Below are 21956 nucleotides of genomic sequence, written 5' to 3'. Positions count from 1 at the left end.
ATGTTTCTATTACCCCGGTCTCTCTGAGGTTTCATATCTTCTAACTTGGACAGTACAGTAGCCTTCTCTCATCCAACCTTCAAAATCATGACTTTTTCCCCCCTAAAACACAAATTTTACCTTGTTACTTTCATTTAAGTTATTTTACCAAGTCAGTTGCCTTTAAGATATCCACAGCAGGCCAGGCACAGTGGCTCATGCCTGTAATCCCAGCACTTTGGGAGGCTTAGGCAGGCAGATCACTTGAGGCCAGGAGTTTGAGACTAGCCTGGCCAACATGGTGAGACTCTGTCTCTACAAAAAATTTAAAAATTACCTGGGCATGGTGGCACATGTCTGTAGTCCCAGCTACTCGGGAGGCTGAGGTGAGAGAATTACTTGAACCCAGGAGGTAGAGGTTGCAGTGAGCCGAGATTGTGCCCTTGCTCTTCAGCCTGGGCAATGTAGCAAAACCTTGTCTCAAACAACAACAACAGATAACCACAGCATAGAATATCCAGTGTAGCCTATCTTTAATGTACTCTCATACCATGCTTTCCTATATACCTTATGATATAACTACACTAACCTACTTTCTGTGATCAGACCTACCAAACTCAGGTATGCTTAGACTCGCTGCTTCTCCCTGGAATGTTAATTCTCTGCTTGGCAAACCTTTGTACCTTTGTTAAGACCTTGATTAAAAGTTACCTCTCTGACTCCTTCTCCGTTTCAACAAGCATTACAAGCCTCCCCTTCGTTCCCCTGGGCAATTTCACCTACTGCCTTCCTCTTTGGTGCCATGTATCACATTAGTTTATTTTTCTAATTTTTTTTCCAGAATTTCATTTTTCATATATATGTGGCAATGTATTTTATTTTTAATCTTTTAATTTTTAATGGTTGTGGGTACAGAGTAGGTATATATATTCAGAGGATACATGAGATGTTTTGATGCAGACATCCCATAATTTATGACCATCCATTTAGAAGCCTGTTTTGCTTGCTCACGAAGCTTGGTTTTCTCAGGGCAGGGCTGTGTACACCTGCATATCTTCATGTCCCTAGAATAATACCTCTAACACAGCCAGTATGCAATGAATACATGTTGAACAAAGACATTAATTGATAAGTAAACAGAACCTACATGGCATCCGTCCACATTCATTGTTTATTTTTATAAGTTTTTTTCCCTCTGAAATCTGTAAGTGTGCTTAATCTCTGCCTCTGCTTTTTTGTTATTGTTTCTATTTAGAGGAGTCACGGAGGGATCCTAGTGACGAGGGTTATAACTTTGCCTGTTTTGTGATGCCGGAGGTGATGTCATGTGGTTCTGCCATTTTATCATTGTTCTTTCTGAGCCTGAGTGTTCTTTCTGTTGAAGATTCAAGTGAACCAGGGCAGGAGAATGACATCAGACTGGGCTTGTGCCTGATAATTCATTTCTGAAGGTGCAATATTAAGTGTCACAGTGTCCAGCTGGTGATATTTTCAGCATAGAAACCTGTTAGACACGGCAACATTAACGAGATGGAATGAATTGATTTATTTCTCTTCTGAATTGCTTGGCAGTGCCTGAAGATTGATGCGTCAGATTTGCACAATGTGCTACTTAGGAGATTATTTCTTCCTTCCTTCAGCCAGACAGGAGACTGCAGTGCGTAATGATAGCTTAAACTTGGGAAATGTCCCTGTTCAGAGACAGGGTCAGGGACATTTCACAGAAGATCCGATTACTCTACAGCTGCTTTCCCTGGTGGACCTGAGGAGGCATGCCCCTGAGCCAGGACTTTAAGGGAGAGGGTAGAACAACCTAGAAGCTCAGGAGGTCACTCCGACTATTATTTCTCCTTCTGTGCTTATTGACATACACTTTGATATCAAGACACTGGTACTGATAACCTGAGAGAAAGGAATAGATTAATTATGGGATGAGGAGTATTTTAAATGCTAAAGGCTTTGTCTAAAATAATTCACATTTTTCCATCCAGTGGTTCCTCTCTTTGAATCCTGTTTGAATGACAGTAGATCTTTTAATTCTTTCCCCCCTTTAGGCATGACTTTGAAGAACCTGAAATGTGAAAATGAAATGGATACTGTGCTCCTTTTGGCTAGGATTGGGGAGGGTCCACTAACTGATCTCTGCTACCCAGCCCCTTTCAACATCAAAGCTACTTTTTTTGTTTTGTTTTGTTTTGTTTTGTTTTGTTTTGTTTTGTTTTTGAGACAGTCTGGCTCTGTCGCCAGGCTGGAGTGCTGTGGTGCAGTCTCGGCTCACTGCAACCTCTGCCTCCTGGATTCAAGGGATTCCCCTGCCTCAGCCTCCTGAGTAGCTGGGACTACAGGTGCATGCCACCACGCCTGGCTAATTTTTTGTATTTTAGTAGAGATGGGATTTCACTTTGTTGGCCAGGATGGTCTCAATCCAAAGCTACTTTTAGCAGGATTGAACTCTGAGGTCATCCAGTGGCCAATTGTGATGCTGTCACTCTTAAAACTGGAGTGAGTTACTGTTTGGATGACGGCTTTGATCTGAGGCCTATGATTCCTGTTTTGCCATTTCTTGGCTGTGTGTTTGAGGACCTCTTAATCCCTAGCCTCCTCATTTGTAAAATAATCCTTCCCATGGACCTTGTTCACTTCATGGAAATGCAATAGTATGGGGTCTGGAAGATTCTTTGCAGGTGTTCTACCTTTCCGTATGTGTTCCAAGTGACCCCCATCTGGTGCATTCTTCATTTGATTAAAGCAAGGAAGGAAGCTTTAGCAGAGAGCTCTATCTCTTGATTGGCCCCTGCCATCCCCTGACCCACTGTCTTCCCTGTTATGCACAGTGATGGCAGAGACAGCAACAGACAGCTTGCCCAAACACACTAAGCTGATTTAAAGCACCACCCAGGTAGAGGTCTTTTCTATTAAGAAAGGATCATCCAGAAATTGAGGTCACTATAACACAAGGGAAAGATTCAAGGATCACAAAGTGCCTCCTAGGAAGTGGCCAATGAGAGCTGCAAAGGGTGTTTAAGTTTTAGTCCATCCCCAAATACAGTTCTTCCTTGGACAACAACATCTCAGCCATGCTCTGGCTGAATTGGGAGGTGACAGCTGCCTAGCTTTGCTCTTCCTACCTGATATGTTAACTCACGCACCATTATTACTGTGGTTGGGAAGTATGGTGGATGGTAGATGGAAGACGAGAATGGGAGTGAGATATTTACACAGTTCTGAATTTTGGGGGTGAGGGCTGTGCATTCTTCCTGTCAAAGTTGTATTTATAGCAGCAGCATAATAATGATTAAAAGCATACTCTTTGGAGTTAGACTTCTTGGCTTAGAATTGTGACTATACTAGTTAATCAGCTGTCTCTTTTGGCAAATTATTTGACTTTTTTCATATCAGTTTTCCAAGCTGTAAAATGAAAATAGTAATAGTATTTAACTCATTGTTTTAAGTTAAATGAAATAATACATATAAAGTGCTTAGAATAATCTCTGACAAATAGTGTCCACTCATGAAATGCTGTTTGTTCTAGCTGCTGTAGTAGCCTATCTCTGGTATCCTTGGGCAAGAGACTTTGGCTTTTGAATTTACTTATCTAAGATCCTCTAAGACAGCTCTGATACAATTTCTTCCAAGCCAGCATTCCTGCAATCCCAAAGACCCCTGCTTTTACATATTTTTTTTTTTGTCCTTGGAGACTTCTAAGGTTTAAAGTTATATGTATCTTCTTTCCTTAGCAATCAATACCCATTACATATGTCTCACAATTACAACTTTTCCTGGAGACAGATGTTAATGGATTCTGTCCAGCCCACAAGACCCTCACTTCCCTATACATCAGCTCTTGAGTTTCCTAAAAGCCTGACCTTCAGTTAGAAAGTGATCAGGAAGCTTCTCAAAAAGCCTAGGAATCTAATCAATATTTCTCACATGATGGTGATGATTAGTAGAGGACATCAGTTGTCATCAACAGTCCACCACAATGTCAGATAAGTAACACAGGATGCAGGCTTCTGACATTCACCATCCATTATACATCCCCCAGGAGGTGGGAGTACTTCAGGTTTCCATGGCAGCAGTCGGCCAAGCTAATCTGATGGCCTTCAAAAAAAAATGAACAGATAATATATAATTAAACAGCAACAAAAACTAGATACCCACTTGCAGTAGTTTTCAGGACCCTGGGTTTTTTGGGGTTTATCCAAATGCCAATGTCAAGAAGATTGGGCTTCATAACTGAGAGTAAAGAAGATTTATCCTTCCAGTCTAAAATCTCCATTCAAAGCTTTCTAGCTGAGAACCCAGTTCCCCTTTTGTTTTAGGGATATGGTCCCTGTTTGCCTATTTTCATCCACAACTCTGCCAGAGACGAAAGAAGTGTTTGAAACAATTCACCCAGATTTCCATCTGTAATCATCAAGAATGAATTGATTAAATTCCTTAAGAAATTTACTTAAAGTCATGATTTTGACGGCCTAGTGCTATCTGGAAAAGGGACAGCAGCAGCCTGGAGCAGTTTTCTAGCTAACAAGAATTTTGTTAGCTATGCGGCCACCTAGTGGCTCTTCCATGAATGTCACTGATGGATTGTCAGGTACACAGACAATTACCCACTAATAAAGAAGTTATTATCTTTCTTGGAATATGACTTCCTAATTTTAGCACATACAATGTGAGTTTCTGAATTCTAGAATCACCTGGCAGGACAGATACTTTGAGAAAAAGGCGGAATAGCTATGGGGAGATGGATGGTATTTCAGAATAATTGCTGGTATATTGGGAATGCTGATGATAGGTCATCCGTCGGTGAAGGTTTTGTTTTGTGTCGTCATTGGTGCATTCCTGGCAGAACTGATGTAAATATGTGCATGAGATTCCATGGCACAACAGCATTTTGATAATACAGCAAGTACGGATTCCGATTTATTGTTTGGAGTGTTTTAAAACGTGGCTGGGCTGGACTTAAACTGCACAATCGATTTCCCCCATACTCTCCCTTAACTCCCTTCCTGAAGTGTACAGCCACAGACATCTCTGCTTGAAGCGTATAGCCACGGACATCTCTGCTCAGGTTTTAATTCTCACTTTTATATTTTATCTTGTTTTTCTATGGGTTGCCCTGGGGTTGGCAGGTTATAGTGGTCAGTAATTTGGACAGAGGTTTTGCTTAAACCCCGGGGGCCTGTAAAACTTCAGCCCTCAGGCCACTGATCTGTGTGTGGGTTGAGAGTGTAATCAAAGCCCATCAGCTTTCAGCCCTCTCTTGGATTTTACTCTCCGTGGTGCTGTCTCGGGTACCCACTCCCGTGCATGTCGCAGGGGTGAGGGGAGAGCTTGGCAACCCTTCCATGCTTCTCTCATTCTCAGAACACCCCCCAATTGTGACCCTAATTCCATCCCTGGCTGGTCCACTCCTCACCTCAGCTGTGCCTCCAGTCCCAGGATAGCCAAGACACATCTTTGTCCTATTTGTTTTCCATGGGTTTTAGCATTTTTGCTTACAAATCTTTTGGATTTCTCCTCCCCAACCCAAATCTGGCCTATGGAAGGCCATTAAAAATGTAAATACAAAATGAGATAAATGGTGTTGAAAAGGGCAGTACATATTATGTACTTCCATTATATGGAAGCAAGATCATTTGCTTCCATATAAATCTGTGTCTGTTCAGAGCAGAGGGGCATGACCCAACTGCAAGGACAACCCCATACCCTAAAACACAGCATCTCCAAACACAACAAACTCAAGTTGAGTTTGGGCAAGTGCCAGCTACGTCCGTGTATGGGGCAGGGACTCCCGATGTCCATTCCTGGGAAATCACGGCCGGTAACTGGCTCCACGGTCATGGCAGAACTGGGCTGACAAGGGAGCTGTGACGTTTGATTCTGCTCTGTAGACATTGGAAGGAGAGGCTTCCTAACAGCATTTAAAAGGAGTAGAAGTCCTAAGGCCTGGGGTCTACATATGGACAAACTTGGAGAACGTGACCTAAAATTGAAAAGGGGCTTAACTGTCAGAGGCTTCTGAGGTTGTTGGAAGGAAAGGGAAGCAAATTAGAAATCTAAAGAGATCTGAACAGGAAGCAATGAGATGGGAAAATGGAGGGGGTACAAGACATGTTTATTATTGGAGAGAGAAAAACTTAGAAAAAATTCACCAGAAAGTAGCAGTTAGTTAAATATGGAGCCCAAGACAGAAGCAATGGGGGGAGGTGATGTTGTCTGAAAGAGATACGGAGACAATACAAAAATAATGAATCAGAAAGGTGATCCTTTTTATAAAGGAAATACGATATCATCAAAATGTGCTTTGTTCATCCACATATGCAGTGTTCAGGAGAATATGAAGATGTGGTTGTTCCTTAATTTTGGACATCAGAGGCTTATTGTTTGCTTTAATGAGGCCAGCAAATATTAGATGTGGAGTTTCTGGGGGTTTTTTTTCCCTCAAATTTACATAAAACGTTTAAATTAGTTTTTTTGGCTTTGAGTACACATTTGTCAACACCCTTTCTTAAAGTGGTGGCTTTGATTAGAACAGCAGACGCCGAAGGAAAGCTCCTGTGGTATCCGGTGCTGAGTCACTGCTGTGCTGTGCTGCAGGCAGGCTCCGCTCCAGGAGAAAAACAAGTCAGCAGAGCAACAAAAATGTCAACAAGGACAACAGCCTTTCTTCCTTCCTTTGTAGCCTTTATTTATTTCATCGAGTCAGAACATTTTTATTTAGCACTTGAAAACTTTATTTCAGTAAATGGAAAAAAAATATTGCATGTAGCTTTAACAGTTCACAAGAAGAAAATAGAGGACACAAAAGAACACCTTGAGAGGCATCTGCGTAAGAAGCAGCTGAAATCATTCCCAGAGTAACCCCCCATCCCAAAACAAATGGACAGGGAGGGGGCAGAGACAGCACAGAAATGGCACATTGTCAAATTGCACAGGACAAAGAACTTAGAAACCCTTCATAGGAGTTGTGAGTATGTCCTCTCACTTGGAGTAAATTTTCTGAAATTCTTGTAACCCTCTGATTTCTCTGTCAGCTTCTTAAGGAATTCTAGAAAGGCAAACCTAGGAATTTAGAATTGCCAGAAGCATTCTGTGTTTTCCTTTCCTACCACCATTATTTTAAGGACTATCCTGCAGTTCTGTCCACTATTCTTCTGCCTCTTTCACTTTTAATTACCTGGTAGAATCCATGCCACTCTGCCCTGCCTTCTTTGGCATTTCTGCAGGACTTTCATTTAAACCAGAATTAGTGCTAATGATGTCATGTTCAAGTTTTAAAACGTACTTTTATGTTTCCAAAGAAGTAACTTTTTATATGCAATCTCTTCTTCTTAGACTGTAAGTTATCATCCTCAAAGTTTGGACTCTTAAAAGAAAGCAGAGTAACATTTTGTAGGAAAATACTACAGCAAGGGTACAAATTTTTATATTGCGCTAAAGAGCATTTGAAAGACCACAAGAAAATTTTTTCTGCAGCATATGTTTATGATAGAGGGTAAATATTAACCAGTAAATATTAACAGAAAGAAGTTGTTTCTCTTAAGCATTTGCTGTCTGGATAAAGAACATTTGAAAAACTACCAAAAATTTGAGTAGCAGATATCTAGGTAAGGTTGTAAAGATGTTGCATCCAGAATCCCCAGCCTACGCTTGCACAGCCATTTTGGATATCCAACTTCAAGCTCTAAATAGAAACAGATGGTTAAAAATAAATTGTTTTGTATGAAATCTGTGAACCGTGTATTTCCATTACTCATTTATATCTACTAATTAGAATAACCTTTCTGGATTCTGTAGTCCTACATTTATTCATGCTTTTATAGCTCTCCCTAGCCATTGCTAATTAAGCAGTTATACAATAAATAGGCCTATTATGAAAGAAAGAAAATAATTTTGTTTTCCATTATGGGATGCCAAACAGTTTGCTGGCACTAAGGAGTGTCTTCACTCTCTACTCTCTGTGGGACAGGTTTGTTATTGTGGAGTGGAAGGATCATTAGAAAATGCCCTGCTTTTCAGTGAAGGTGGGTGGTATATCTTATTAAGCAAGATTCCTCATAAGAACACTTTGTGGAAGGAACCTTCATACTAATCCAGTGCCTAGTGCACTGTAAAAACTCAGCAAAAATAAAGGAGGAAGAAATGAAAACAAACTCAAAATGTACTCAAGCCATGGTCATTTTCTTTCCCTTTGACATAAATCACAATTTTTGGATAAATTTTCTAATATAGACATACTAAGTCGAATGTGAAATCAACCCTTCCATTTATTGATTTGATAAGTGAAAAAATCTAAAAAAGGAATCATGAAGGAAACTCTTCCTTTTCTGTGATTCCCAACATTACGAAGTCCTTTAATATACTTGAAGAAAACCTGTGGGTATGTATACTCTGACCAACAAAAGTCTGAAAGAATAGTGCTGCTTTCGTTATTCCTAACCTGTATCGACACTCTGGCACTGTTGAATTCTAGATTGCCCCTTTGGTCCGGTTAGAAAGTTTTGATTAAAACATCCTTAGCAGAATTATATATTAGAAATGTAAGCATATCAGCAAAAAAAAAATTCTAACCTTCTTAATCTGTTGATAAGTACAGAGGATGTCCCCAGTAAATCAATGAGTAGGTAAAGAACACAAAACTGTGCCAACATTTGAAAAATAAAAAAGGGAGGTACTATCTGTCAGGGTAACCTACCACTTGGCACTTTGATTGGGATCTGTGATTCCTCTTGAATCTTTACTTGCAGGTTTCTATAATAAATAAATTAGGTTATATCAGGAGCCGCATCAGATGTTACACTCATGGGCATCCACACACAGACGTGCATGTGCACACATACACGTGAACACATACACACCCAGACTACCTCTGCTTGCTCCATGAAAAATCCAAGACAGTTTGTAAATTGCTTAAGACAGTTTGTAAATTCCTGTGGGATTGGGGGAGAGGAGGATAGATAGTGCTGGTTAAGCAAAGTTGAATCAAAAACCATTTTTGGTTGTAAAATTTGTGAATCTTCCCAGAATATATTAGTTAAGAGATTTTCAAACACTTTTTAAGTATTAGCACTTTCATTCTGATAACATCTCTATTGGAATCTCAGTAAAATTGATTTTAAACATGGAATGCCCGGGTTCAAGGAAGAATTAATTCATATAACTCCCCCAGCTGTCTGCCACTTTCTGTAATCCTTTTGTGTGATCTGAGGATTTCTGTGCAACCACAGATTAGAAACTAATCAACTAATCACAGCGTTTTAGTCGTCCGTAAAGAAAGCTTAATGAGAATGGCTGCTTTTAAAAATACAAAGTTGAAAATCTGTGTGTATTCAGCACCCACTTCTGAGTAAGAAGTGCTCTACTGAGTAACCTTGAGGATGTAGAGATAGAGATTCTAGTCATTTGGGCAATTCCTAGAAATCCTGTAGTGGTTCTATTGTGTGTGTGTGTGTGTGTGCTTTGACTCAGCCTCTAATGCATGTGTGTGCTAATATGTGCTAATATTTTGTTTCTCCCTTATAAATAAAGATGCAGGGATTACACAGCTTCGGCTAACTGAGGGTTCCAGGGCAGAGCCCTCTGGCTGATCAAGGACCTACTGAAAACCATTGCTGTGTTTTACCTTTCAGAACAGGGGCCAGGACTAGAGTGAGGTGAGTGAGGCATTGGTCTCGGGCAGAATTTAAGGGGAGAAAACTAATTCAGTAATTAGGATAAATTATGTACTAATATGTTAGTTTAAAATACCAAAATTAATTTGCAAGAAAATGCATGTATCATGATGAACAAAATGCCAACATTTTAAACAAAAACTGGGTCTGCCCTAGGACTTGCCTGGCTCACTTCACCCTCCTCACCCTAACCCCCACCCTGGTAAGAAGTAGGTCTCTATGCCAGAGTGTCAGAGTGTCCCATTTCTACCTCCAATCAGAGAGCTATCGATGTTATATTATTGGTCCTTTTCAAGGAACCAACAAATGAAAGTTTCATGAAAATTATTATTGGAAAGGACATAGCCCACCACCCAAGAGGAAGAGGAGGGGGACGTACCATTGTGATGTAGTGGGGACTTGAAAAACTGGTGGGCAAGCTTTCCAAGGATTCTGGAGTTCTCTGCTAGTGAAAAGAGATACTATTAACCTGCAATTCCTAGTAAATATACCAATACTGAAAGACCCAGACATAATATTCATGTGTAGATTGTTATCCTACAACACATGAGGCTATCTCAGGACCTGTCTATAAGACAAATTTACATATGAGAAGAGTGGGGATTTATACATTGTGATGTGAATATGATGAGGCAGGTCTGCTAGCCACCAAATCTTACTATCGCTAATTGACTGTATGCCTGAAATTCCCTAACCAGCCACATTCCTTTGGGCCTTGAATGTCTTTGAGAAACTCCACAATTTCCTATTAAAATACAAAAATTCCTAAATTAAGTTTTCCTCTTTAAAGTGTGTTCTGTTAACTCCCCAGTAAATATTAATACAACTAGAAAGCGTGGTCCAATGGAAGCAGGATCTGTGAAAGGCCCTGGATGCCAGAGCAGGGAGAGAAAAAGCAAACAAACAAAAAACAAGCATCATTAACGTAACAGGTAAAAGACGCCAAAGACAGACCTCCCCCAAACCCCAGTTTTGCTGAGGACTGGTCTTTGATGGATAACTGCGTCAAATAAGCATCAGTTAAATCATTATTGTTTATAATATTTCATGCCAAAAAATACAAAAACCCTAAATGTGATGTTTGAGGATCCAACTCTGCTATCTGTGTTAATATCATGGTGTATATGCCATCAGCAGTAAACTGAATTTATTCACATATTCAACAGATATTTATTCATCTTCCCTTCTAGGTGCCCCTCATTTAACCAAAAAACCAAAAGCCCTTAAAGGAAGCTTAGAATCTATAATCGTAACAAATATGTCCTAGGATCTATGGTTATTCATCATTGACCAGTACTCAGCCTACCTTTCCTGACTCATCTCTCTGGAAGTCCACCTATTTTAACGTATTAATTTAAGGAAAATGTAATTAGGAAAGTAACCGCAACAGCATATGAGGCATAGTAGATTAAAATGACACATATTAAGTGCTAAGTATATACCAATCACTGTGCTAGGTATATTTACATACAATTTCTCATTTAAACCTCAAGACAAATGAATGAGAATTAGATTAGTATCATGCAGTTTCTTTCCTGAAAATCTCAGTGTAAACTTAAAAAAAATCATACGTTGTTATTTTGTCCATTCTAATGGACAATTAAGACTTGGTTTTACCTTCTTGGAATCACATCTGGCATAATAAAGAGTATCAATTGATAAAAATGATAACTAACATATATAACCAGATAAAGATTCACTATCTCTATACTCCAGTGAAATTCATCGGAGGCATTTCCACTAAAATGACATATATGTGTTCTGGGGGATAGAGTGGGGGCATGCTCTGCAATATCGTGCAGTAAAAATCACAAGGCTTATGGCATGCCTAAAGCCATGGCAAAGCATTCAAAACCTCTGGAACTATGTAACCAGACCACCCCACCAACCAAAAATATCCTGATTTTAAAATATTGGCAATATTATATTTTTATTGGCACTTGCATCTAGCAACAGTCAGTTAATTATTAGCCTTAAAATTTGGGCCTTTTGATCCCTTCTTCATGACTTAAATCCTAATGGGCAGTTTCATCATTTTAAAGAAATAATCTTTTCAAAAATCATGCTTTCTTCATCAGCTAATTTTTTTTTAAAAGCTAATGCCTTTGTAGTTTCTTGATCTTTCCTTACAGGTTTTGTCTTGATTGTTGTTGTTATTGTTGTTTTTTGAGACAGGGTATCACTATGTAGCCCAGGTTGGAATGCAGTGGCATGATCATAGCTCACTGCAGTCTGGAAATCCTGGGCTCCAGAGGTTCTTGGTGCCTCAGTCTCCCGTGTAGCTAGGGACTACAGGTGTGCACCATTATGCTTGGCTATTTTTCTTTTTCTATATAGACAAAGGCTTGACATATTACTCAGCCTGGTCTAGAACTCCTGGCCTCAAATTACCCTCTTGCCTTGGCCTCTGAAAGTGCTAGAATTATAGCTGTGAGCCACTGTGTCTGGCCACTCAGTTTTTTTATTTATTTTTTATTTCGTTTTTATACTTGAAGTTCTGGGGTACATGTGCAGAATGTGCAGGTTTATTACATAGGTATACACGTGGCATGGTGGTTTGCTGCACCCATCAACCCGTCACCTACATTAGGTATTTCTTCTAATGCTATCCCTCCCCTTGTCCCCCATCCCCCGACAGGCCCCAGTGTGCGATGTTTCCCTCACTGGGTCCATGTGTTCTCATTGTTGAACTCCCACTTATGAGTGAGAACATGTGGTGTTTGGTTTTCTGTTCTTGTGATAGTTTGCTGCTGGAATGGTGGTTTCCAGCTTCATCCATGTCCCTGCAGAGAACATGAACTCATCCTTTTTATGGCTGCATAGTATTCCATGGTATACATATGCCACATTTTCTTTATCCAGTCTATCATTGATGGACATTTGGGATGGTTTCAAGTCTTCGCTATTGTGAATAGTGCTGCAGTAAACTCACGTGTGCATGTGTCTTTATAGTAGAATGATTTACAATCCTTTGGGTATATACCCAGTAATGGGATTGCTGGGTCAAATGGTATTTCTAGTTCTAGATCCTTGAGAAATTGCCACACTGTCTTCCACAATGGTTGAACTAATTTACACTCCCACCAACAATGTAAAAGTGTTTCTATTTCTTTCCATCCTCTCTAGCATCTGTTGTTACCTGACTTTTTAATGATCACCATTCTAACAGTGTTTTAAGTGAGCTGAATGTATTGGAAATTATAGCTGTTGCTACAATTATTGAACAAGCTGTGATTTGCAGGGACTTCTGCAGGATTTTCAACATTTTTCTTAGATCTTCATATATTGCTTATGTTCCTAGTTTACTGAACTTTCTCAAGAATAGATATAATTTTTTCAAATAATTTATCTGCATCTATTGATATGATCATATGATTTTACACTTTCACTGATAATACAGTGAATTAGCCTCATTGCTTTTTTGAATGTTAAAGTTTCTTTGCATTATTGCAGTCATACTTGATCATGATTCATTATCCTCTATATATGATCATGATGCATTATCATTTATCATGAGATTCAATTGGCTAAAATCTAATAATAATTCATGCACCTATATTTGTTAGTGTATTAGTTAGTAATGCTTTTTTGTTGTAATGACTTTTATAGGTAGGTGTCAGAGAAATATTGGCCTCATAAAATAAATTGGGAATTTCCCCCCTCTTTCCAATTATCTGGAAAAGTTTATGTAGGATTGGTGTTATGCGTTCATGAATTTTTAAATAGAATTCACCAGTAGAGCCATATGGGTCAAATATTTTTTGTTTGTGGAAAGGTTTTTACTACAAATTTAACTTGAGCTATTCAGGTTATCTGTTTTTCATGAGTAAGCTTTAGTAATTTTTATCTTTCAAAAATTTCCATTTCATTGCACTGTCAAATCTATTAAAATAAGGTTTTTCATAATATTTTCTAATTATCAACTTAATATTTATAGTATCTTCATTGATGTTGCCTTTCTGATTCTTGATGTTAATAATACGTACTAACTAGTTAGACTGGCTGGAGGCTTATAAAATTTATTAATCTTCTCAAAATACATTTTCTCTGTTACTTTTCTGTTTTCTATTTCATTAGTGACCAATCTGATATTTACTTTTTCTTTTTCTCTGCATATATTGGGCTTCATTTTCTTTATTTTCTCTAGTTTCTTAAAGTAAAAGCTGAGGTCATTGATCTTTTATTTTTATTCTTTTCAAACAGAAGCAGATAAGCGCTATAAATTTTCCTCTACTGATTTTACTACACCCGCATGTTTTGGCACATCGTATTTAATTTTCATTCAGGTTAAAATACTTTCTAATTTCCCTTTTGATTATTCCTTTGAAAGTTGAGTTCCTTAGAATTTGTTACCTAATTTTCAACTGAGAATTTTTCTAATTAGTAATATCTTTCCATTACTTACTTCTATTGTAATTTAATTCTGAGAATATATTTTGTGTGGCTGCAATTCTTTTCTTTCTTGTTTTTTGTTCTTTATACTTTTAGTAGAGACAGGGTTTCCCATGTTGGCCAGGCTCATCTCAAATTCAGGTGATCTGCCCGTCTCGGCCTCCAGAAGTGCCAGGATTATAGGAGTGAGCCACTGCACCCAGCTCAGTTCTTTTAAGTTTGTTAAGAGTTGCTTTGTGGCCCATAATGTGGCTTATGCTTGTAAATTTTTCCAATAGTGCACAAATTAATATTTTATTCAACCAATATATTGTACTCTGATATAGTATCTTGGTTATTGTTCCATGTTGGTTTTGAATCCTGCCCTCTTTTCTTTCCCTACATGTAGATTCAAAGCTTCATGTGTGTGGAACCATGTTAAATTGCTCCTCTGCACTTCCCATGTCACTTAGCTTAGGACGGGTTCTACTTTAAACACATGCAGCTACTTAAAAAAAATCAATAAATTAACTGTTGCAAATGGAAGTTTCTTACATTTAGGAAATGAATTTCTGGCAGGATTGGCTCAGTCCTTATCTGCTGCTCATCACCAAAGTAGCCTTTGTTCTCCACTCCTAGGGTTTCTATAGGTCTGTCAAGAAGGAAATTGAACAACTAATTTATTAGATATAGGGCTATTCAGGTTATTTATTTCTTCATGAGTAAGCTTTAGTAATTTTTATAGTTCAAAAATTTATATTTCATTACAATGTTAAATATATTGAAATAATGCTTTTTATATTGTCTAATTATCAACTTAATACTTATACCATCTTCAGTGATGTCACCTGATTCTTGATGTGGGAAGAATCAGAAATTATGGGATAAACAAACTATGGGATACATTTATGGCTAAAATTAAATCATCTACAAGATTTTTAAAATACTGATGCTCAAGTTATACCCAGTAACAATTAAATCACAATGTCTTCAACCCACATGAGTATTTTTTGAAAGATCTGTTGGTGATTTCAATGTGCACAAAGTTTGGGAATCATTGATGTTAGCATCTGGATATGGGCAAGTACATAAAAGCTTGAGGTACTACTATTCTTACCTGATCTTCAGTAAGAAGCTTATACTTCCCCCCATCGAATATCCTCTATAACTACAAAGCTTATATATTCTCAGTAACAATTCCCTTCAACACATAGAAAAATGTAAATGTACCTCTGAACTTGCTTCAACTTGATACATTTTCGGTAACGAACTAATAGTATAAGAATTCCAATACCGACAATAACCACGACAAGCACAACAACCAAGATGGTGATATCTGCAACATGAAGAAACATGGGCTTCATCGCGGGTATCAGTTGTAAAACAGTGGAATATTAACATTTAATGGAGCTGTTACAATGCTCCTTATTCCTTTCTATAGGACTTCGATTCTCCTTTCCTCTCAATTATTTTTATGTAAAGTAAAAAGCCCAAACATTATACAAATTATCATTTGTATTTGCAACTGACACTCCACCCAATATTCCGTTATATTTAAGGGAACAACAATCATCAGGAAGAGTTTTGATTGTCAGTTAGTAACTATAGAAAAGCCCTTGTGTGTTGAGGGTTTGTGGAAGAACTAAGAAAATTTAATTTAGCTAGAAGAGACTGCATTGGCTGTAAAAGGGAATTGCTGTAAAAGGTAATTGCAGTAAAATCAATTTGGGTATTCTTGCACAATAATATGAAGACCATACAAATCCATATCAAAACCCAGCAAATAAGTAGCAGACTTGAAAAATAAGAAAAACTTTTTTCGCTGGGTAGTCTTTTGATATACGAAAGATTTTGTTTTAGGATGCTCACTGGTAACATTTAAGGTTTCTTCACAGGCTACAGGTACCTGTCCTTCCTCACAGTGGCACTGGAGTCCATGGCCATCCACCTGGAAGAGCAGTCAAGGATATTTTCTCAAATGACTGATATAAGCTGTGTTCTGCAACTCACTTACTTTAGTGCTACCTCTACATCCAACATACATGCACACAAGCACAAGCACGAACTTTTTATTCGTTAAACTGCCTAACAAAATCAATGATGCATAAAAATAAGTAAACAAAATACAAGAAGCAGCCATCTTTCAAAACAGCCTTTGAATAAGAGAATGATACTGACAAATTCAAAGGCAGATGAACAAGACAGCATGATTTATCTTTCCAGATAAATATATGATATATATGATAAATATGGTAACCTGATATATATATGTGTGTGTGTGTGTGCATGATGTGTGTGTGTGTGTATGTATTACTATATAAGTGTTACTGATTAACCCAGCTTATAAGCGATGTTAGGCACAAACTGTTAGTAATTGCTGGTATTAGTGTTAATTAATATTTTATAAAAAATATACAATGTTTGCTGATTTTCTTAAAAACTTGACATTGGTGTAATTTAACTATAAGATATGTTGCAATAGATTCAACTTTAAACATCAGATTTAAACTTTATACATACATGAATAACTGAATTTCTAGATAACCAGGACAATAATGAAAGCATTACCTGTAATACTGGCTATATCTGTGTATAATAATATGTGGTTTGGCTCCTTGGGTAAATTTTGTTGATAACACATGAAAAAATGAATCCCAAATATACATTTGATTTAGAAAGCAGCAAACATACATATATACATACATATACATGCACATATAGGCTGGGGAATAAAATAAATATATGGCTGATAAGACATTAATTTTAAAAGCAGTCATATCTTACAGGATTTTCATGGCACTGAGAGGAGCAATTGGTTGAGATATAGACCTTTTCCATGTTTAGACATTCACCATTGTTGCACACCTAGAAATGAAGTAACCAAGCATGAATTAAAATGACTTACAATTGATGTGAAATTGTAATTTCATGTAATGCATGTGAAGTGCATAATTTTGCATGTAATTTACATATAAAAATTTTCAATTTACATGATTTAATTATGTTATGTAATTTTTCCTACTGTAAAATTCCACATGTAGTATCTTCTGTGGATAGAGAAATCCTCTATAGATGATTGAGGTGTGTACTATACAGGCAAAGAAATATTTTAAACTCATTAGTTATTAAAATGTTTATGTTCTGAGTAATTACTTCAGCGTTAATCTGTCAAAGATTCTACAGCTGTAATTGCAACAGTTTCTTTTGTTTCAATGAAGTTTTTCTTTTGATTTGGTTTAGCAATGTATGTTTATTATACCACAATTGATGGTCATTTTATTAATATCAATTTATCTTATTTGTGTTTGATTTTTTGCCTTAAATTTTCCTTTCTGTTGGTAAATTTGATCACCAAAATATTATTGGTTTTGTTATTTTTGGTCTTTGCCTGATTCATCCTTACTCATTTATTTAATTTTTAAATGGTATTTTAAATTTTATTTATAATTAAACATTCATTTATTGCGCCAGTTCAAAGATTATATTTACATTTTCTGTAGGGAGAACTTAATACATCTATATTTATTGGAATAAGTGATATATATACTCTTACTCCTTTCATTTTATTTACTTGATTTCCAACATTAGACATTGTAGCTTACCTTTTACTATATTTGTCACTTTTATTCAGCTATTGTTTTCTCTGATTTGAAAGCTATATATGCTAATTTCTAAAGATTGATTTGGTTTACATTAATATATTTGAATCTAAATAATTCTATCATTTTCAAGAAAAAATCAACATTAACTCCTCCTTCTGTAAGATAAGAAATTTATCATGTTTTTACTTCTTTCCTCTTTCTCTCAATTCAAGTTTTTGATTGAGTAAATCAGATACTACATTGTCAAAATTATTTATTATTCCTGAGATTTTTTATATCATTCTAATAAAAATATTATAATTAATAACTAGAATTTACTCAAAAGTCTTATGGATTTTGTTGCTTGCAATCATTTCTTTAATATCGTATCTCCTTATTTTACCTTCTAAATTTAAATTTATTTCTCTCTTGGCTGGAATACGTTCTTGACTATTTTTCTTTTCAAAAAATAGGTGCAGTCTATATATTACAATATATTTTATTAGTTGTAATATGTGTGAGAGTGTCATTGTATTGCTTTTCTGTCTGAATAAAAACTTGGCTGTAAATATAGTTTTAGGGTCCCAGCAATTATGTTCCCCAAAGCTCTGTAGATGTTGCTCCATTGTCTTCTGGATACTTGTTGCAGAGAAGTATTATGGTAACCTGATATTTCTTTCTGTAGCAAATTAATGACGTTTTCTCTTTTGTGCTTATGGCATGTATTCTGTATTTTTGACATTCAAGGCATGAGGGTAAGTAAACGCCTTCATCTCTTTCTATAAATTTTTCCTGGTACTAAGTGGATTTTTTCATACATTCTTCAGATTAGGGACACATTATGATTATTTCATTAATTATATTTTCACGTCTCTTCTGTTTTTTTTAAATTTAGAATTCATATTAAATCTGTAATGAATTTTTTAGAACTTTATTTCCTGGTTTTATTTATTTTCTTTGAGTTTTAACATTCCTTTATGTTATTGTGTTAAGAAGTTTAACTTCTAACTTACTGATTTTTTTTGTAATATCCATTCACTGGTTTACTGCCCACATTACATATAAATCAGTAATCATGTTTTGTACTTTGAAGGCAATGCTCTTTGATCTCAAATTATACTTTTTTATATAGGTTTAATATCTTTTAAAATTTCATTCAAAAAATTTTTCTTGATGAGGAAATCTTTCAACATTGTATTAGTTCGTTTTCATGCTGATGATGATAAAGACATACATGAGACTGGGCAATTTACAAAAAAAAAGAGGTTTAATTGAACTTACAGTTCCACGTGGCTGGGGAAGTCTCATAATCTTGGCAGAAAGCAAGGAGGAGCAAGTCACGTCTTACATGGATGGCAGCAGGCAAAGAGAGAGCTTGTGCAGGAAAATCCCCCCTTATAATAACCATCAGATCTCATGAGACTTACTCACTATCAGGAGAACAGCATGGGAAAGACCTGCTCTCATGATTCACTTACCTCCCCAGTGGGTCCCTCCCACAAAGTGTGGGAATTCAAGATGAGATTTGGGTGGAGACACAGCCAAACCACATCATTCCGTCCCTGGCCCCTCCCAAATCTCATGTCCTCACATTTTAAAACCAATCATGCCTTCCCAACAGTCCCCCAGAGTCTTAACTCATTTCAGCATTAACTCGAAAGTCCACAGCCCAAAGTCTCATTCAATACAAGGCAAGTCCCTTCCACCTAAAATCCTGTAAAATCAAAAAGCAAGTTACTTACTTCCCGGAAACAATGGGGGTACAGGCATTGGATAAATACAGCCACTCCAAATGGGAGAAATTGGCCAAAACAAAGGGGCTAATAGGCCCCATGCAAGTCTGAATCCAGCAGGGCAGTCAAATCTTAAAACTCCAAAATGATCTCCTTTGATTCCGTGTCTCGCATCCAGATCACACTGATGCAAGAGGTGGGTTCCCATAGTCTTGAGCAGCTCTGCCTCTGTGGTTTTGCAGGGTACAGCTTCCCTTCTGGCTGCTTCCATGGGCTGGCATTGAGTGTTTGCAGCTTTTCCAGGTGCACAGTGCAAGCTGTGGGTGGATCTACCATTCCGGGGTCTGGAGGACATTGGCCCTCTTCTTACAGCTCCACTAGGCAGTGCCTCAGCGAGGACTCTGTGTGGGGGATCCGACCCTCCATTTCCCATCTACACTGCCCTAGCAGAGATTCTCCATGAGGGCCCCGCCCCTGCAGCAAACTTTTGCCTGGGCGTCCAGGCATTTCCATACATCTTCTGAAATCTAGGCTGAGGTTCCCAAACCTCAATTCTTGACTTCTGTGCACCTGCAGTCTCAACACCACATGGAGGCTGCCAAGGCCTGGGGCTTCCACCCTCTGAAGCAACAGCCCAAGCTGTACCTTGGAGACTTTTAGTCCCAGCTGGAGTGGCTGGGACTGAGGGCACGAAGTCCCTAGACTGCACAGAGCACACAGCACGGGGACCCTGGGCCTGGCCCACTAAACCATTTTTTCTTAGGCCTCTGGGCCTGTGGTAGGAGGGGCTGCTATGAAGACCTGTGACATACTCTGGAGACATTTTCCCCATTGTCTTTGGGATTAACATTTGGCTTCTCATTACTTAGGCAGACATCTGCAGCCAGCTTCAATTTCTCCTCAGAAAATGGGTTTTTCTTTTCTATCACATTGTCAGGCTGCAAATTTTTTGAACTCTTATGCTCTGCTTCCCTTATAAAACTGAATGCCTTTAACAGCACCCAAGTTACCTATTGAATACTTTGCTGCTTAGAAATTTCTTCCACCTGATACCCTAAATCATCTCTCTTCAGTCCACAGTTCCACAAATCTCTAGAGCAAGGGCAAAATGCTACCAGTCTCTTTGCTAAAACATAACAAGAGTCATCTTTGCTCCTGTTTCACCTTACATTCATCTTTACTTGAAATGGCAATCGAGATTGAATAATTTTTATTTTTTTCTTTACATTCATTGATTCTTTCTTCTGTTCCCTCCATTCTTCTGTTGAACTCATTCACTGAATTTTTTCATTCCAGTATTGTAATTTTTCAGTTCTAAAATTTCCATTTGGCTCTTATATTTTATACATCTTTTCTGGAAGTTTGTTATTTTACTGAGACCTTCTATTTTTTTCATTTATTTCAAGCGTGTACATAATTGTTCACTGAAGCATTTTTATAAAGGCTGCTTTAAATTTCTTCTCAGGTAATTCAACATATGTGTCACCTTGTTGTTGCATTTAGAGATTGTCTTTTGTCATTTCAATTGAGATTTCCCTGGTTCTTTGTTTGAAGAGTGACTCATTTGTATTCTGGATACTCTGGGGACTATGAGCTATAGGATCTTATTCAAATCTGTTGTTTTAGCAGACCTTCTCTAAAACCGTTCCTGTTATGGAAGAGAATCACTGCCTCACTCATGCCAGCTGGGGTGGAAACCCAGCCTCCTCACATATGAATGCTGTTAAAGGCATTCATGACACTGGGGTTGGAAGAATTCATCACCACTGAGCTGTGGTGAATGTCCTGACTCCCCATAAGCCTCCACTGAAACCCTGTCTGGAGCCAGGGCATCTGTTACAGCTGGAAGAAAATGGAAGTCTAGGCTTCCCGCTTGATCCTTGCTGATGTAGCAGGAGTCAGACCACAGAATTTTTCCCTGCTGTTTGGTTGGAGTGGGGCAATTATTACCAAAATGTTTTCCGTCTCGTTAGCCTACTCCTTTTCTTGTCCTTTGGTTTTAGAGAAGCCCTGCTAAAACAACAGATTTGAATAAGGTCCCATAGCTCATAGTCTAAAAATAGCATATCGATGCCAAAAAGAAGATTTTTTTTCACTCACATCATTGTTATACCTACATAGACTGGCATTAAGTATGCATGAATTTCCTCATTAGAATTTTGCTGAAGAACTGGCACCACTGTGATGGATGTACTTCTGCCCTAAGCCTTCTCTTGAAGGAATAAGTTCTCTATGCAGAGTACATGGTCACATTGTACTTAGGAGATGGAGATGGATTCCTTCACAACTGCCTTTCTAACAGCCCCTTTCTTCAGTCCTTGCCACTCTTAAAGAAGGAAGCACTTTGTATCTCAGGCTGGTTTTTCATATCTGAGGTGAATAGCAAATCTTTTGGTATTTTCTTCAACCTGAGGCTTCACACTTTGTCTTGTTGAATATCTTTGAAATTTTTAGCTTGTGGTTAGCATACATACCTTAATTTTCACAAACATAGATTTCTTAGCATGTAGATTTTCATTTAATGATTTTAATGGGAAGTAGGATAGTTAAATATATAGACTCAAAACGTAAGTCTCTATTAAATATTTAGTTCTAGTTCTTTTTTTTACATTCTGAAC

At 37.7% G+C, this 21956-nt stretch overlaps 1 protein-coding gene across 1 annotated transcript in view; it reads right to left on the bottom strand.

Moving 5' to 3' along the window:
* Positions 1–7452: 7452 nt before the first annotated feature.
* ADAM7 (ADAM metallopeptidase domain 7) overlaps positions 7453–21956 on the bottom strand; it is a 61739-nt gene continuing 47235 nt past the window's right edge. The window contains exons 17-22 of the mRNA XM_002818912.4: positions 16809–16889; positions 15894–15972; positions 15255–15360; positions 14580–14676; positions 8678–8733; positions 7453–7666 (exon numbers count right to left, since the gene is read on the bottom strand). Coding sequence (XP_002818958.2) covers position 7666; positions 8678–8733; positions 14580–14676; positions 15255–15360; positions 15894–15972; positions 16809–16889 — 420 coding nt within the window. The 3' untranslated portion in view covers positions 7453–7665. The remainder of the gene's footprint in view (positions 7667–8677; positions 8734–14579; positions 14677–15254; positions 15361–15893; positions 15973–16808; positions 16890–21956) is intronic.

Source organism: Pongo abelii, chromosome 7, assembly GCF_028885655.2.
Source record: "Pongo abelii isolate AG06213 chromosome 7, NHGRI_mPonAbe1-v2.0_pri, whole genome shotgun sequence".
Lineage (NCBI taxonomy): Eukaryota > Metazoa > Chordata > Mammalia > Primates > Hominidae > Pongo > Pongo abelii.
Note: the sequence above shows the minus strand (reverse complement) of the source record. Positions and strands in the feature narration are given on the sequence as shown.